The following is a 13,862-nucleotide window of genomic DNA, read 5'->3' as shown; positions in this document are numbered from 1 at the left end:
TTTGCACTTGACAATTGAAGATTCACATTTGCACTTGACAATTGAAGATTCACATTTGCACTTGACAACTGAAGATTCACATTTGCACTTGACAACTGAAGATTCACATTTGCACTTGACAATTGAAGTTTCACATTTGCACTTGACAATTGAAGATTCACATTTGCACTTGACAATTGAAGATTCACATTTGCACTTTTGATATACTTAATTTTTGTAATTGGGACTCATTACTAATTTATCATTTTGTGTATCATTTGTATGATGTAAATGTTGCTTTAGAACATTTTCATATCTAGCTTTATGGGCGGACAGCTAGGACTGTATTACTGTTGTATATTTTAGTGGTACACTTTTATATGTATAGATTATAGTGTTGTACACAAACCAAGAATCAAGGGTTTGTCCTGTGGTGGAACTCTTCTAGTTTAGATAGATGTCTTGTAACTGGTTGATGCGTTTCAAGGGACTGTCCCCCTTCCTCCAAGCAAAGGGGGATGGTCCCCGGAAACCTCACCAGCTGGTCACAGGACATCTATCTGAACTAACTTAGTTCCACCATAGGACAGACCCATGGTTCTTGGTTCATGTACAACGCTATAATCGCTTTAACCTTTGTGAGCATGCAGTTGTTTTATCCTTTAATAAAGTGCTGTGGATAATGCACTAGGCATTTGTGCACTTTTTTTTATGTGTTTGTATATGTGTGTCCTTTGCCTACATCCTTTGCGCTGAAACGGTTCTCTTTTTCTCCTCTCAGAATATTGAAAGATATGCTTTTCGTACTCCCTAAAAGCTCTAAATTTTACAGGGGTGTCTCAGTTCAGTTTTCAGATCTTGAAAGGGATGACACCTAGAAAAATCAGACATGAAATACCTGGATATGATAGCGGAGTTTCCTTTTACCTGGTCTATAGGTATACAAAATAACGCTGGTTTCCATAAAAAATGGAATATACAGTATATTTATTTATTTATTTCAGGTACTTATATAGCGCTGTCAATTTACACAGCACTTTACACACATATATATATATTGAACATTCACATCAGTCCCTAACCCTCAAGGGGTGTACAATGTAAGGTCCCTAACTCACATTCATACATACACATACTAGGGCCAATTTAGACAGGAGCCAATTAACCTACCAGCATGTCTTTGGAGTGTGGGAGGAAACCGGAGCACCCAGAGGAAACCCACGCAAGCACAGGGAGAACACGCAAACTCCATGCAGGAGGCACCATGATCAGGAATTCACCACATTTTAACTAGTGGGTCAGAAAACGTGGTCTAAATATTGTTCATTGCCTGGCTCACTTTGCATTGTTGTTGGTACTTTTGATTGCCTGGATTTCCTTGCAGTATGATCTGAAATACCAGCAGCTGTACAGCTTGAAAGGATTCAGAGCTTTCCTGCAGTCAACTCATTATGCTCTGGCGGCATCTAGTGGTACAATTAATGACTGCAATCAATATAGAGTTTTGGAGGAAAGCTTGGGGTGGATTTACTAAAAGCAAATAGACTGTGCACTCTACAAGTGAAGTTGCTCCAGAGCTTAGCCATTGAGATAAAGCTTCACTTTGCAAAGAATATCCAATCACATGCAAGAAAAATAAAAGTAAAAAACATAAACAAATGCATTTTTACTTGCATATGATTGGATGATGAAAGTCAGTAGAGCTTACCTTCATTTACTAATTCTTGGAGCAACTGAGCTTGTAAAGTGCACAGTCTATTCGCCTTTAATAGATTCACCCCAGTGTTTCATATCTGGGGATTTCACGGTGGTGTCAATGCACCCATTTTCACTTGTAGGCACCTCTAACCCTAATAATGGATATACTCCTTAAAATGCAATTACCATACTGTATTTCAATTATTTTTAGCCTATTTCTATTAATCTGAATGATTTAGACGTAAACTTATATTGCAAAGAATCACACACATTTACCTGAATTCTGTGACACGTAGTCACTATGCCCTGTGAGCAGGCACTGCTGTGTCACACTTTTCACAAAGCCTGACTTCTGATCTACAGAGGTGCTGAGAGGAGGAGCTTCAGGAGGCAAAGTCAGTACAGGAATCACTGCTTGCAGACAGCACGGTACCATGGGATATGTAGTCCTTAGAAATGGAGAAGCAGCAAAGCGTGTAGGGATTCCATGAAGTTGTGATAAGAGATGGCCAACAAGCAGAGCTCACAATACAAAAGATTGTTTAAAGAAAGCTTACAGTATTGAATTATAAAACATAAAGATTGTTTTTTGTTTTGTTATTACAATACTGATGCTATAAAGTAAAAGTGTATGCTGTGACAACAGAACTCCTTTAAATCACCCAGGATCTAGCACTCTTGATGAAGCCTTACATTGTTACATATACATAGTTACATAGTGGTAAGCTTGAATAAAGGCACCATGCCATCCAGTTCAACCTGCGTGTGTGTTCATGTCAAAATTCATATCACATATTCCTTTTTACTGTGTTAGCTAAGATGTCCATCTAAGAGTTTTTTTAAACTATCAATACTTCCAGCTGACACCACTGATTGTGGAAGTGAGTTCCACATCCTTACAGCCCTGACAGTGAAACACCCCCTATGCAGTTCAAGGTTAAAGCGTTTCTCCTCCAATTTCATTGAGTGTTCGTGTCTTCGTATACTCCATGAGACTGAATAGTTTGTTCCCTATGCTAGGATCACCAATAAAATATTTGTATATTGCTATCATATCTCCTTTCAGGTCTCTTCTCCAGGGAGAATAAGTTAAGCTTAGGTTCACACTTCTGCGGTGCGGCATATCGCATGTGATCTGCACAGGAACCACATCGCATTGCTGTGTAAATCACATGCAAGTTCTGTGCGGTGCGATTTCAGCCATACATTTTGTGCAGGACCCTTTTTTTGGTTGGCGTTAGAATCAGATTACATGGGTATTCACACCTATGCATTCCTTTTCTGCACTTTGCACCATGTTTTGTGAACCAATTTCGGGGTGTTGTTAACTTAGCATACACACCAGCAGCAGTTCACACAAATGGAGTGCGATTGTGACGCGGTTCGGAATTCGCACAGAAACCAGTGTGAATTCCGCACCGCCTCAATGTGAACCCAAGCTTAATGTTTGTAATTTTTCCTCATAACTGAGGTCCTTTAGTTATTATTATCCCCTTATTATCTTTGTTGCCCTTCTCTGGACTCTCTCCAGTTCCCACATCCCCCTTCTGAGGATTGGTGACCAGAACTGGACGGCACACTCCAGATGTGGCCAAACCAGAGTTTTATAAAGTGGCAGGATTATAGTTTTATTAATTTAGTAAATTCCCTTTTTTATGCACTCTAATAGTCTGCTAGCTCTGCTTGCTGCAGCTTGACATTGCATGCCATTGCCGAGTCTGTCATGTACTAGGACCCCCAGATCTTTGTCCATCCTGGATTCCCCCATAGGTTCTCTCCCTTGTGAGAGGAATTATCCCCCCCCCCCCCCAACAACACTTTTAGTAGGATTTTCCTAGTATAGCTGCATTGAGGTTGCAAATAATAAGAACCTACTGTACTGATTACATAAACTCTTGGTAATGGCGCTGCCAAGCTAAGGCAATGCTTCTTTTTCAGGATCTCTGTCCACACCAACAAGGGCCAGTTGCCTACAATGTCATTAGAAATGACCAATAAGGGGTTAAGGTTAATGGCTGGGGTTTACTAGTAAGGTTGGTAGTAATGAAGTTTAAAGGATTCAGTGATAGATTAGGGTGCATGTTACAATTTCAACATTAATTGTTCTTCCAAGTTTTAGTATAAAGCAGTATTGCAGTCATAGGCTCAAAAATTAAAAGTCAGTAGCTACAAAAACTGTAGTAACTGTCAGACGCTCAAACCTGCCCCAGAATCCAGCAATGTCCTCACCCGGCCTGTTTCTTCACTGGGCTTCGGTCCCTGGCGCAGACACTCTCTGTGGGCAGCTGACTGTGACTGCCTGCAGCTTCACAGCCGACTGCCCACTGCACACGCACGAGCCGTGCTGCGCTATTTGATTGGTCCCACAGCTTTCTGATACCTGCTACATGTCCAAGAAGGTTGCAAGGGAAGAGGGGGGCAGAACTTCCTCTTAGATCATTTCAGCGATCTGACCGGAAGTGGGGGACTTGATACCTGTCAAAACCAGGTTTAAAAAAAAAAAAAAGATGTCCCAAATGGTGTGGAAGCTCCGCTTGTTTGCCTCCTCCCCCTCTCCACTGCCATATGTGGCACCTTTTGGGGGGAGCAGATACCTGTTTTTGACAGGTACCTGCTCCCACTTCCGGCTCAGTTTGCCGTGGCAAAGTGAGCCGGAGGTTTGGCCCCCTCCTTCCTCCCGCAGTCTCCTGGGAACCTTCACAGGTCCCAGAAGACTGTAGGACCAATCAGAACATGCAGCATGACTCACACATGCACAGTGGGTACCTGGCTATGAAGCTGCAAGCTGTCACATCCTGGTGCCCACAGTTGTGATGCTGGTGCCGAGGAGAGAAGTGGCAGAGAAGGGACGGCACGGGTGAGCACATTGCTAGACCCTGGGACAGGTGAGTTTATTAAAAGTCAGCAGCTACAGTTTTTATAGCTGCTGACTTTTAATAAACACCAAACTGACTGGAACTCCACTTTAAGGGGGGGGGGGGAGAGCGGAACTTCCCCTTTTGGGTGACATTCCACTTCAGGTATTAAAGTATAATAAAGAACAGAAATGTAATATATTGCAGCTTAGCAGTCCTTAGATTTGTTGGCTGCATTGGTTTTCAGTAAGTGCAGGAAATAAATGTTCTATTGATCCTGCCAGAAATGTAGTGTCCTTGTCACTTTCTGTTTATGAACTGGTAGCAAAAATACTGTTATTTTTCTTTTGTAAATTATTAATCCCATGCCCTTCCCTCTTTTCCCATGTAATGGAAATGAACAAAAGCAGACAACCATTGATCCCTCCATAGATACAGTGGAAGAGCGAGTGTAGCCATCCAGGGGCAGGGAGTGTGTTAATTAAAGTGTTACTAAACCCAGGACCCTGCATTCACTATATCTGGTCTCCCAGAGTACACAGAACATGGAAATGCAATTATTTTAGTAAATATAAACTGCTAAATACCTTTTCTCATCAGCAGTTAGAGTAGTCTTGTGACTTCAGCTGAGCACTGGTTAAAGCTTGTAGGAGGAGTTTTCTCTAGGAGGATGGAAATCCCCTGACCTTTGTCTGGACAGTGCTGATTGGCTCTGTGCTGATCACATGCACTCTCCCCAAAAAAAAAACCTCTCTAGCAATACACACTAAACTGAGCGTGTGCAGAAGGGCAGGGTTCAGTCTGTCTTATCAGTGTGGGCATTTGAACAAGAGAAGGGGCAAAGAAGAAAAGATCAAACAGCCCTTTTACAGAATGCAGAGGATTAATCCCTTAGATTCCACAGTGAGTAAACACAAGCATGCTTTACTGCATATACAGACTGATTCTACTGTTGTGGGTTTAGTAACACTTTAAGGATTGCTTGGTAAAAAATAAGAGAAAAAAGCCTGAAACAAAGAAAACAAATGCAGCCACCAGGCACGCTTACATACTGGCAAGCTGCAACAAATTACATTTTTGGTTTCGGGGTTAGTTATGTTTTAAGTATTAACTCTAAATCTTAAAGTAAGTGTTGAAGTTATGTGTTATGGGGCAGGTTAAGGGTTACTTTCAATGTTTGGCTAGGCTAGGGGGATTGTTAAAGCTAAAGTTTATAAAAAAAAATGTTTGGCTTCATTCACATAATTTATCTTTGATGAAGTTTATTTTACCACGTCCTGTTGGATCCTCAGAATTTCCAGTTCTGCATGGTCCAAATACCTACGGCCACCCTCCCATTCACGTCTTCTTCTCCGCTTTGTTTTTCAGGTGTTGGGGAACCTCTGCTAAAACCAATTCATTCGGGTACAGTGGGAAAAATTCCCCTTTCATTGGTCGTCAGTGGAAGAAATTCCACTACAGAAAACTAAAGAGATTAAGTAGTATTGACCCCAGAACCACGCAAGTACCATCAAATGGCAGGTCAATCAGCCCTCGGGAGGAACCCAGGTTGAGAATGGTTGAAGTAATTTATGGATTTGGTAATGACTAGCTTCATCACAATTCTCTTCTGATCCAAGCTTAGGAGATTTTTGTAAATCAGCCTCCTGCTATTTAGTGAGGGGCTCAGGACACCACTGCATTCCCATTTTGTTTTCTTCAACTCACTCTTAGCCGGTTTGCTGGGTTATGCTCAATAAACAAACTTGCACCCCCAGCTAATCTAGTAATCCACCACTCTGCTCCTGCATACCAGGTCCAAGCCCGCCATCTTCCTCTCTGATGTCTTTGGGAGCCAGCTGTCTCTTCCTTGGTTTTCGCAGCTAGCCCCCTAATGCTACACATGCACTTTGGCCATCATCAAGGACCGACTGCAAAAAAATAAGAGTTAGCTGGTCACCTGATGCACTTTGGCACATGCCCATTTCCAAATGATTGACCTGAAGCCTCCTGGGATGCATGAGGTGAATGTCGCAGGATACTGCAGTTTTACAATTGTGTAACAAGATGATTCATATTAGGGAATGGTGTGGAGAGTTAAAGCGTACATTAACTGTAGGTATTATCCAATTGGCTAAGCTGTGGTATGGCACTGTGTATTGAATGGAGAGATATACAAATCTTTCATCAATACAGTTTTCATATGAACTTCATCTGTTTCCAGAGATATTCCTAGAGTTCACTCCAGTCAGTCAGTTTCTTTAAATATAACCTAGTGCCAAACCCAAATAACCACAAAAACAGTTCATATTGTCTGACTAAAAGTATCTATTTAAATGACAGACTGACTCATTCTATCATTTGAAGTACTAAAGACAACATTACAAGGCATTGAACCAGTCTTTTTACAGCACAGTGTTAGCACCACACGTATGTTACATTTAAAACAAAAGAATGTACTGATCAATTAATTTTACTTGTCTTCCCTACTCATGCATACAGTTTCAGTAAGAAAATCATTTAAAAATGTTTTTAAAATTAAAACATAGGAACCCCATCTTTGAAATGTACCCAGCACACTTTAAATTGAATTACCAACAACCCAAAGGTTATGAATTTAACAATTTAACTTTCCATTTTTGTCATCCTTAGCAATGCTTTACTGTAGAACATACAGAAGAGAATGCATTTAGATAGAAGCCCTTGTCTATTAGGGACACTGATAGCTGGCTATTGCTGAGAAAGTGATGTCACATGAGGCAGCACAAGTTCAGCTATTTACATTGTAATACGCGTACTTCACCTGGTGAACAAATAGCAATCACAACTTGTTTGTGCTACAGACCTACCTCCTTTCACCTTTTTATTGGCCAGTGAGGCCATCTTTCTTATTTGAGGACCAACAGAAAGCCACAGTGAGTGGCAGAAGGTGTGCCATTTGTGGTAGCTATTGGTGCCTCAGATTTTTGGTTTCTCGTGACACAGTGAAGACCATCTAAACATGTGAGAAGGCAACTAATTGGAATTGTCGGTTTTATGGATCGGGAGCTGTTTTGGAAGCTAAAAACTTCCCACAAGTTCACTTTAAGTCCTACTTAAAGGTCTACATAACCCTAAAATGACAAACCTTTAGAGGAAGAATACACATGGGGTCATTGTACCTCTGCCAGGTATACTCAATGGCCTCTTTATTATGTACACCTGTTCAATTGCTTGGTAACACAAATTGCTACTCAGCCAATCACATGGCAACAACTCAATGCATTTAGACATCTAGATGTGGTGAAGATGAATTGCTGAAGTTCAAACCAAGCATCAGAATGGGGAAGAAAGGGGATTTAAGAGACTTTGAATGTGGCACGATTGTTGGTGCCAGACAGGCTGGTCTGAGTATTTCAAAAACTGCTGATCTCCTGGGATTTTCACGCACAACCATCTCTAGGGTTTACAGAGAATTGTCCAAAAAGAGAAAATATCCAGTGAGCGGCAGTTGTGTGGACGAAAATGCTTTGTTGATGTCAAAGGCCAGAGGAGAATGGGCAGACTGGTTCAAGATGATAGATAGGCACCACTAACTCAAATAACCACTTGTTACAACCAAATTATGCAGAATACCATCTCTGAAAGCACAGCACGTTGAACCTTGAAGCAGATGGGCTACAGCTGCAGAAGACCAACCTGGGTGCCACTCCTGTCAGCTAAGGACAAGAAACAGAGGCTAGAATAAGCACAGGCTCACCAAAATAGAAGATTGGAAAAATATTGCCTGATCTGAGGAGTCTTGGTTTCAGCTGCGACATTCAGATGGTAGGGTCAGAATTTGGTGTTAATAACATGAAATCATGGATCCATCCAACCCTGCCACCAGCACCAAAATAATTGATGTTCAGCTTCCTTGCTGCTCTCTTAATTCATCAGAGAGCAAGTCTAATCTCAGTGTAAGATATTGGAACTTATCAATTACTTTATTTCCCTTCTACCATTTGGTCAATGAAATTCTTGCATTGCATCCTGGAAGGAAGAAAAGGAGGTCAAATGTTTCACTTTACCACAGATTATCTCCTGGGGGCTCTGATGGAGCCACAAAGGGACAGGAAAACACAATGAAGGTGGAAGAGGCTGTTCTTTTAAGATAACCTGCCACTTTTCTTATTCATGGACATTTATTCTTTTTAAGTAATCCAAATCTGTAGGTTAGGTCTCTTGCTGCTGACTTTTTACATAATCAGTTATCCAACATTGAGACTCTTTTGTGCAGCCATTGGAAAGCCAGCAGAGTCCCACTCCTTCTATCATATTCTGTTCCATGTGGAAAAAAAAGAAAAATCCTGTAGCAAAGGCAAGGAACACCAATAACTGTTGACAATGACAACTGCATGATGAAGAGGTCAGGAGGGCTCTGAAACATTGCTGTGTTTCTATGTGACAACTAACATGCTTATGAAGAGCATTATGGTGTGCTGGTGACTACATTTGCTTGTATTTTATTTATACAACAAAACCTTTTGTTGTTTGATCACTACAGGACCATTACCTAATGGTCGATAGCTGCAAAATAAGTCTAAATATACACAATGATTACCATAAAACCAACACAAGATGTGAACACATTGCTGGGCTTTCTCTGGACCTCCTGGTAAATATACTGTACGTCACCAAAACAAAACTTCAGACAAATATTTAGAAAACACCATTTAATACAGTGAAGTATTCATTAAAAAGAATAAAATATATTTTTACATAGAAAGCACATCAGGCATCTATTACATTGAACAGTACTTGTCAGCCTTACACCAATCACATGGGATGGCCTTTTCAGTTTGTTGCTGTTCCTTCATTGTCCAATTAGGTTGGGGAGAAGGAAAGTGAATAAGGAGGCCAAACTTCAGCAGATATTTGTTCTTTTATTTAATGACCAGAACGGTAAGTACCACTGCTGCACTTTTAGGGGGAAACAATGTTGGACTGTGAACATATAAGATTCCCAGTTACTATATAGGAGGTACAGAGGCTATATGGGGCATGTAATTCAGGTCCTCAGATTATGGTTTTTGGTTGGACTTCCAATTTAAGTCCATTTGCAGTGCTGAAATAAGTAGGCTTCAAGGGGGGGCTGGTTGGTCGGAACTGCTATTATTTTCTTTCAATTTATCTTCAAAAAGCATTACATCATGCCTCTTGACCCTCTTGCTGTCTATCCACCAGTTTTTGATTAATTGAAATAAATTTTTCAAGTATTTTTAAATGCAGCCTTTTGGTATGTCCTTCACAGAAGTACAGGACTGAAAGAGGGAGAGGTAGCATTCTCAGCACTGGGGTGCAGTGTTGTCACTTTCCTATCCTGAACACACTTAGAGGAGAAGAAATCCCAAGGATGACCCCCATCATTATATTATTGTTTCTGTGTTTCCTAGGCTGGGGTGGGTCCTGGGCCAGACTGCATTGGTCTAATGCAATATAGCCTGCAGAGAGAAATAGCTGATCCTTTTAGCAGGGGTGTGGAAATCACCTAAAAAGGTAAGTACCGTGATATAAGGTCCTAGAAATTGGATTTACATGGGCACGGTCACTTTTTTCCTGAATGGGTAAGGTGACAGCATCTCTTTAAAGTGAAATTGTAGAGGCTTCATTAAGATAAAAGCAGACCTAGGTACATGAAGTACATCTTTTGCAGTCCATGCTATGTAGGCTAAGAAACTACACTGCCATCTGTATGCAAATCTCTACTTTCCAATATAGAAAAACTCTTCCCATAGCTCACACTGCTACCCCGCCATAAGGCTGACCCTTTGGCTTCAATACATTCTGAGCCACTGTAGTCTCTATTGGAAGCCTGTGTGACAGGGTGACAATGCAAGAGCACAATTAGAAGAATTGGAAAAGAGAAAGAGTGTTGTCATCCTATAATAGAATTTGCCTGAACAAGACCTTCATGGCAGGAGCACCCGTTATTAATTTAATGAAAGCTGCAAATTTAAAAATATTGAAAGTTAGTTTGAAAATTTCATTAGCATGTTAAAGCTGTAACATGCTTCCCTTCAATTGTTATATGTATGAGGTTTGCAGGAAATCTAGTTAGTGGTCATCACTGTGCAGTGAATGCTATGAACACTATACCCACAAATCTGTGCATACCCATATAGAGCCAGGGGATTGCTTACCAAGACTGTACATATTATTTAATACAACTAGCAGATTGCACTTGGAAAGTGGAAAAAAACTTTAGTTTACTATGGACAATCTTGGTTTTTATAAGTTATTCTAAGATCCCCTAGGCCAGTGGATCTCAACCTTTTTGAGGCCAGGGATTGATACATTTTTCCAAAACCTTCCATGCCACAACAGTATGTAATAAAGTTTGTACTCACACAATAAAAGTATGGGAATGCAAAACGCACTGCAATGCTAAAAGGCTTGGAGCTTGGTGTCTCTGTGGGAGGCACTGGGGCAGTGAAGTGGGTTAGGGACTCTACAGCTGACTTTGTGGCCCAGTAGTGGGCGAGGTTTCTTCTTGGGGGGGTGGGCTGCTGGGGAGCACTGTGGAAGGTTGGCGGGCTCTATGGGACACTATTAGAAGTTGTTTTCACCATGAAGGTCTTGAGGTTCTGCAGCAAGCTAGAGGGCACTGTGGGAGGTTGGGGGGCACTTTTGAGGCTGAAGTCTCTTAAGTGGCCTGAGGGCATTGTGGGCCACTATGGGAGGTTGATGGGGCACTATAGGAGCTGGGAGGTCCTGTGGGATGTTATCATATCTTCATCTGGCTGGAGGCCCGCAAGAATGAAGGCCAAGGCCTGGTGGTTGAGAACCACAGCTCTAAGTGATGTCTTATGTATTTGTAGCACATATAATTTCTTCTTTCAAAAGTAACTCCACTCTCTGGTTTGTATGCAATACAGGTCCCCTTGGAGATATATCAATTCCTCCCCAGGCAGGCTGTGAGCTGCTATACTCAACTTGTCATTGGTCTACACAATTATTCATATTGTCTTATAGAGAATTCCCTAGAGGTTGCAGGACACAGAAATAAAGCTGTGTCAACTGCCATTCAGTGTATTTTATAGAAGCCTAAAAACCCACCAGTGTCAGCAGTAGCTTTGCTGAAAAATTCAAGCATGTCAGGTTGTGCTGGGAGGGAGGTCCCTCTACATCAGAGAATATCCTATTGTAGACTTAAAGAAAACAAACATCTGTTGAAATTTCTACCCAGTGATTATTGTGGCCTGTTTCAATGGGCTTTTGTTTACTTTGAGTGGGTTTTACATTGCCATACAAGTCTATGGACTGCAAAACAAGCAGGAAGCAGGTCAAAGGTAAGTCAGATGCAGATCAACTGCATCAGTCAATGAATTCTGAATGACCTCAGAAGTGTTCCAAACCAATGCCATCTGTACAAGCCCAAAGCCTGTCAACACAGGCCCTAAATTGGTACTTCAAAGTGTGAGAACAGATTAATGAGTAATCAACAGTATGTATTAAACATTTATAATGTACAAATGCATATAAACAGCAAACAATAAAAACTAAGCATAGCGTCTGTTTACGGTTTTTCCTTTTTTTTTTTTAAATCAATCCAGACTACTGTTATTTCAGCAACAAAGTTGAGGCTCAGTTCTCTGTGGTACCCTTCTGATATAAAAGAACATCTACAGCAAAAACAATCCCTTTCAGAACAATGCATAAGAAATATACAGCATTCTATAAGAAAAAGAAAAAATATAAAAAATCCTCTAAGAAACAAGGAATGGCATAAAATAAGTATATGGATGATGATAATCTGGAAAGAAAAAAAAATGGATCAACTTGCATAAACGTTTTGAACATATATGGATGACACAAGTTGATGAATGACGTCTTCTGTACATTGTGCGATCCGATCCTCCTATCTGCTAGATGATGTAGTTATCATGACTTCGATATTACAAACACAGACAGAAGTTCCTAGTATAATGGCACACGTAGTGTCTCTGAATGCCACATGAGCCGGATAAACAACGCTGTATCCCACTTGTAACGTAGCCTCCAGCAGTGCACAGGAAAGGTGTATTATCCCACTTCATATCCTTAACATTAAGTAGGCAGGGGGTCATCATCCCCTTTACTGCATTTACATTTGCAGCACAGAACAAAAGGAGTGGCCAGTAAGAGGAATGGTGAGGCTACTAATAGCAGAAGCCCAAATCCTGCAAATATTCCAACCACCTGCGAAAAGAAAAAATATAAAATAAGATAAGTGCAAAGGACATTGGAAAATTATTAAATCCCATATTCTGAGCATCTAACACAAGGTGGCGCTGGCTGGCAAGAAAAGAAATGTACCGGCACTAATTCCTACAATACAAGTGGGCTATTTTCTTCCTTTACTTCCGTACTGCACCCATGTTGTACATTGCAGGTTTGGGTCAACAGAGATACAGCTGGCGTAAAGCCCAACTGAACCTTACTGTATTAGTTGTGTGGTACAGTCAGGTAGCTCTACGTGTTCTAGTGCTGTAGCTCTGTATCAGTGGTCTCCAAACTGCAGCCCTTTGCCTTTATCCGGCCCTCAGAAACTAGTCCTTCCACTGATATGAGGCACTATTCCACCTATTGACACTGATGAGACACCATTGCTTTTAATGACACCAACAGTGGGGTATAATTCCTCCCACTGACACCAATGATGGGGCACTGTTAGTTCCACTGACACCAACAATGGGGTAAGATTCCTCCCATTGATATAGACGATGAAACACTATTCCCCCACTAACACCAAAAATGGGGCATTATTCCTTCCACAGGTATCACCAATAGGGCACTCTTCCTCCAACTGATATCAATGATGGGGCACTATTCCTCCAACTGACACCAACGATAGGGCACTCTTCCTCCAACTAATACCAATGATAGGGCACTCTTCCTCCAACTGACACCAACGATAGGGCACTCTTCCTCCAACTAATACCAATGATGGGGTACTATTCCTCCAACTGACACCAGTGATGGGGCACTATTCCTCCAACTGACACCAATGATGGGGCACTATTCCTCCAACTGACACCAATGATGGGGCACTCTTCCTCCAACTGACACCAATGATAGGGCACTCTTCCTCCAACTGATACCAATGATGGGGTACTATTCCTCCAACTGATACCAATGATGGGCACTATTCCTCCAACTGACACCAATGATGGGCACTATTCCTCCAACTGACACCAATGATGGGGCACTCTTCCTCCAACTAATACCAATGATAGGGCACTCTTCCTCCAACTGACACCAACGATAGGGCACTCTTCCTCCAACTGATACCAATGATGGGGTACTATTCCTCCAACTGATACCAATGATGGGCACTATTCCTCCAACTGA

The 13,862-nt window shown here is 41.4% G+C and overlaps 1 protein-coding gene across 1 annotated transcript in view; it reads right to left on the bottom strand.

The window, feature by feature from the left end:
• Positions 1–9,190: 9,190 nt before the first annotated feature.
• Positions 9,191–13,862, bottom strand: part of RNF144A (ring finger protein 144A) — a 122,800-nt gene continuing 118,128 nt past the window's right edge. Inside the window, exon 8 of the mRNA XM_089672012.1 lies at positions 9,191–12,710. Coding sequence (XP_089528138.1) covers positions 12,579–12,710 — 132 coding nt within the window. The 3' untranslated portion in view covers positions 9,191–12,578. The remainder of the gene's footprint in view (positions 12,711–13,862) is intronic.

Source organism: Staurois parvus, unplaced genomic scaffold, assembly GCF_062004578.1.
Source record: "Staurois parvus isolate SC_StPar_1 unplaced genomic scaffold, SC_StPar_1.0 ptg000118l, whole genome shotgun sequence".
Classification (NCBI taxonomy): domain Eukaryota; kingdom Metazoa; phylum Chordata; class Amphibia; order Anura; family Ranidae; genus Staurois; species Staurois parvus.
This window is presented reverse-complemented; position numbering and strand designations above follow the sequence as displayed.